The sequence below is a fragment of the Wasmannia auropunctata genome, unplaced genomic scaffold (assembly GCF_000956235.1).
Source record: "Wasmannia auropunctata unplaced genomic scaffold, wasmannia.A_1.0 LD335936.1, whole genome shotgun sequence".
In the NCBI taxonomy this organism is placed as follows: Eukaryota; Metazoa; Arthropoda; class Insecta; order Hymenoptera; family Formicidae; genus Wasmannia; species Wasmannia auropunctata.
This window is the reverse complement of record NW_012026954.1, coordinates 19,830-24,002: the sequence shown is the minus strand read 5'-3', so window position 1 is coordinate 24,002 and position 4,173 is coordinate 19,830. Positions and strand designations below refer to the sequence as shown.

General features: G+C 42.8%; 1 protein-coding gene across 1 annotated transcript in view; it reads right to left on the bottom strand.

Annotated features, from left to right (window-relative positions):
- LOC105455110 overlaps nucleotides 1–707 on the bottom strand; it is a 2,702-nt gene extending 1,995 nt beyond the window's left edge. Inside the window, exon 1 of the mRNA XM_011698166.1 lies at nucleotides 693–707. Coding sequence (XP_011696468.1) covers nucleotides 693–707 — 15 coding nt within the window. The remainder of the gene's footprint in view (nucleotides 1–692) is intronic.
- Nucleotides 708–4,173: the final 3,466 nt, after the last annotated feature.

The window sequence follows — 4,173 nt, the reverse complement described above, 5'->3', positions numbered from 1 at the left end:
ATTTATGGCAAAATAAACTTAAACAATAACATTTTAATGTTATTTATAACATTTTATAAGTCTAAAGAATATTAGAAAAAATTTTCAGAATATTTTATTTTTTTCTAATAAAGCCCATTTTGGACGCGAACTAAACCCGACAGGTGGTAATGCACCACACCGAAAGATAGCACCCCATGCAAAGCAAAAACAACTCGAAGATACTTTCGAGCTCGTAAGAATCAATCTCGCACGCGCGTTCCAGCGACAGCAGAGATACTATGACCTGCGCCGCCGCCCCTGGAAACCCGCGATCAGAGAGTGGGTATGGAAACGGGAATAGCTACTCTCCAACAAAGCTGCGGCGTTTAACGCAAAATTAGTGCCCAAATTCCGGGGACCATTCGAGGTCTGAAAAATTATATCACCCGTTATAGTAGATCTGCGAAATAAACAGGGCCGATGGGCAAGGCATATACACGTACAAGATGTAAAACCGGCATCCCGCGATACCGACGGTACCGACGAACAGACAAGCGATGGCGCGTCGATCGCCGCGAGCGAGAGCATAAGCGATATCGACGATATCGACACCGACGAGCACGAGACCGTCGGGGAAACTGAATGAAAACGCAAGGTCAAATTCAAACAAAAACACCCCAACGCGGTACCCGGACCCGACCAACAAACAGTAAGGAATGACTGGCACTCACTTTGTCTCGAGCCATGGAGCCAGCAACAGACATTCTTTTCGCTATTAACGAGCTCTTAGAAGAATACGATCCGGCCAAGCCGCAGATCGATCCCTGGGCGCGACTCATGGCGAGGAAAACGTTCAGAGAGCAATTGAACCCCGCCACGATCACCACGGACGGGGCCACCACGCCGACCGAGCCGCCGCAGAAACAGGATCAAAAAAAGGTGCCGGTGGTCGAATGCATGGTCCAACGATCCGACCGACAGCAACGGGCGAAGCAACAGTGGCTGGCAACCACACCACCGCCACCACTCACCAAAAGGAATTAAAGTGGGAACCGCCCTTACGGAAAAAAACTTGTGGCACTATTGAAATGACAACTAATGAATAACTATTAGTGCACACATCAATAGTAATTTCGCGCACTGTTGGAATAGTATGTACTAATAGGTACTCAATGCATACAGAATGTACATACATAACCAAAAATAATTAAAAATAAACAATTAAATAAACGTTTATGAAACCAAAATAAAAATCATTAATAGTATTACTGCAGTAGTGCTGAACACTATTAATGTCACTAAAGGTATGTTATGTTTCATACATTATGCATTTGATGTATCATTTTATCCTGATTTAATAGTAAAAACCAAAAATAAAATGATACATAATCTGCATCATGCCTGAAACGGACTCTAAGTATCACTAGTGTAGTAGAAAACACAAGCATTCACTGCAGTAGTGCTGAAACACTACTAGTACTATTACACACTGTAGAATGTGCATTATTATAGGTTGGTTTAATATTGCACACTTCTGCACATAATGGTTTGTACTATTCAATGATTGGTATGAGAATAATATATACTGTTAAATGTTTGCAATAGTGGCTATTTCAGTAGTTCTTACTATTACATTTCAAAAGTTTACACTGGTCACTAGTTAATAATTGTGTAGTGAAAACTACTTATTACTAGTGTTAAGTAATCATCGCAGTAGTATTGAGTATTTATAACTATTGGCGTATAATAGTTACTATTAGCATTCCAATTGTTACTATTGGCATTTTAATAGTTTTTTTCCGTACGGGCGACCTCCGCCCCGACCGACACTGGAACCAGCGCGAGTCATGGGGCCATTTCCTCCTCCGCCAATTCCAGTCCAGGTGGAGCCTGACCGCATCGTAGAAGTCCCACATTTCTCGGCCCACGTGTCCAGAAAGTGAACCGCACGAGAAGGCGGGAAACGAATCCGCTTCAACGGGGACGGATCCGTGCGGTCGATACGCCAATTGGATAATGTGCCTCTAGTTCAGGCACCTTAAAGCGGGAGGGTGATGTAACGATGCCGCCACCTTATACCCTCGCATCGTTCCGACAATACCCGGAAATCCCGGATGCTTGGCGACCACCGACCGGATGCCGTCCCGCCGAACAACCGCGGGGCGATGTAAGGCGCGGTGCGCCATCTTCTTTTAAACACGACGATGCGAGGCCCAACGGCCTCGCACGCCGAACACGTACGACCGACCGAAACCGACCGGCCGGGACCGCGCTAGCAAGGGGCCGTCAACCCTCGGGCAGCGCGGGACCCCGGACGGCGGAAACAGCCGAAGTCGACCGATCTCCCCCGACGTACCCGTCCGCAGGGTAGCGGACAGGTATAAAAGGGGAGACTCGGACGATGGACACAGTCCGATGTCAGCGGCTTCTCGTGTGGTTGCGCACGAGAAACTACTGTGATCCGACTACGAAGTCAGCCGACGAGAAAAAGGAGATCGTGGTTTCGCGGTCTCCTCGGTCTCTACCGAAGTCGACCGACTTAGGCCCCCGGATCTCATCCCCATCGGCCGCCACAAAAGAGTGGTTTCGCTCGCCCAAGGGTGTGCCGTCCCGAGCCTAAGCCCGACGCCGCGCTCCGCCCCCGATCTCGCGTACGTACTCTAACGTAGTCGCCCGTCGCGATTTATCCCTAATAAGTTGTTACGTACTCGCGTCCCGAGAGATTTATTATAATTGTTAAGAATACTTGTTCCGTCTAAAACCGGTAGGTCCAACCGAAGTTTAGCTATGTATATACAGGGTGTCCGGTAATAACTGCCCAAAATCTCGTGGGCTGGTAGAGCAGATTAAACTAAATCGGAAAGTCCTCTACCATTTTGCAAAATTCACAATCGTTAACGAGATATTAATTTTTGAAAATTGGCAAATAAGCGCGTATCCGTCCGGCCCACCGCTGAATATCGGTCGTGCCAGTCGTATCTCGCCGCGCTGCTAGGCGCGTGGGGATAGAGTCTAGCGACGAGATATGATCGTCCCACCGCTCGTATTCAGCGGTGGGCCGGACGGATACGTGCTTATTTGCCAATCATCAAAAATTAATATCTCGTCAACAATTGCAAATTTTGCAAAATGGTAGAGGACTTTTCGATTCAGTTTAATCTGCTCTATCAGCCCACGAGATTTTGGGCGGTTATTACCGGACACCCTGTATATAATAAATGTTAGTTTATGTGTTATAAGACCGAGAATTGATTATTTTATTCACAATCCTTTCTCTCTCTCCGCACGAGCCATGTTGAGAGCCTGGCCTGCGACGAGCTAGTCCGCGCTTAAAACAATCGGTTGTTTCATGTTACATATATATTGTAATTTATCTGTATTATAACTTGCTAATATATTATTATAATTTTATTTAAAACTGCATTTTTATAATTACCATACGAATTTGATCATCCAGAGAGATGGTTAAACAGTTGAAAAAAATGTAATTTTGTGGCAATATATTTGATATTATAGCATTATAAGTATTCATACTTATTTATAAAGCATTTATATAATAAAAATCATAATCTTAATAATGTATTATTCAAATAAATCGCAAATTTGTGTCAAAACTCGATAACATCGACACTCTACAACTTACCTTCGGGCCCGCCGGGCTTTTTGGCTGGCACGAAAATTTGCTCAGGGCTGATGGTCTTTAACAGTGTCTTGTCGGGTGAGAAATGTAACAATACATCTCCTGCATTACCACATGATCTAAGGAGGTTCGCTAAGCTTTATGAGCGCTTAGCGCGCTCGGAATTACAAATCTGTTATATCGACTTCCATCGATTTTGGTTTTTAAACATTTTTTAGACGTTTCAACATTCTTTTAAAATAAAATTTATGTTTTCTTTATTATCTTCTTTGTGCTTCATGTATATATATTAAATTTTTATTAAAATTATATAGGTCTATTTGAAATTCATAAGTTGCAGAAGGACATAATTTTCTTATATTATCTTTAACATTTATTAAATATTTATTATTATTATTTGGTTTCTCTGCGGGAAACTTAATTCTCAAAAAGTTTTATATTTTTAATTGTTTAAATGGCTTAATTCACGAAATGTTTGTTACAAACAATTTTATATATTTTAAAATTATTATTATAATATTTGCGGTAAAAGCATCATTATTTATGTCGACACGATTGTACAACGTAAACAT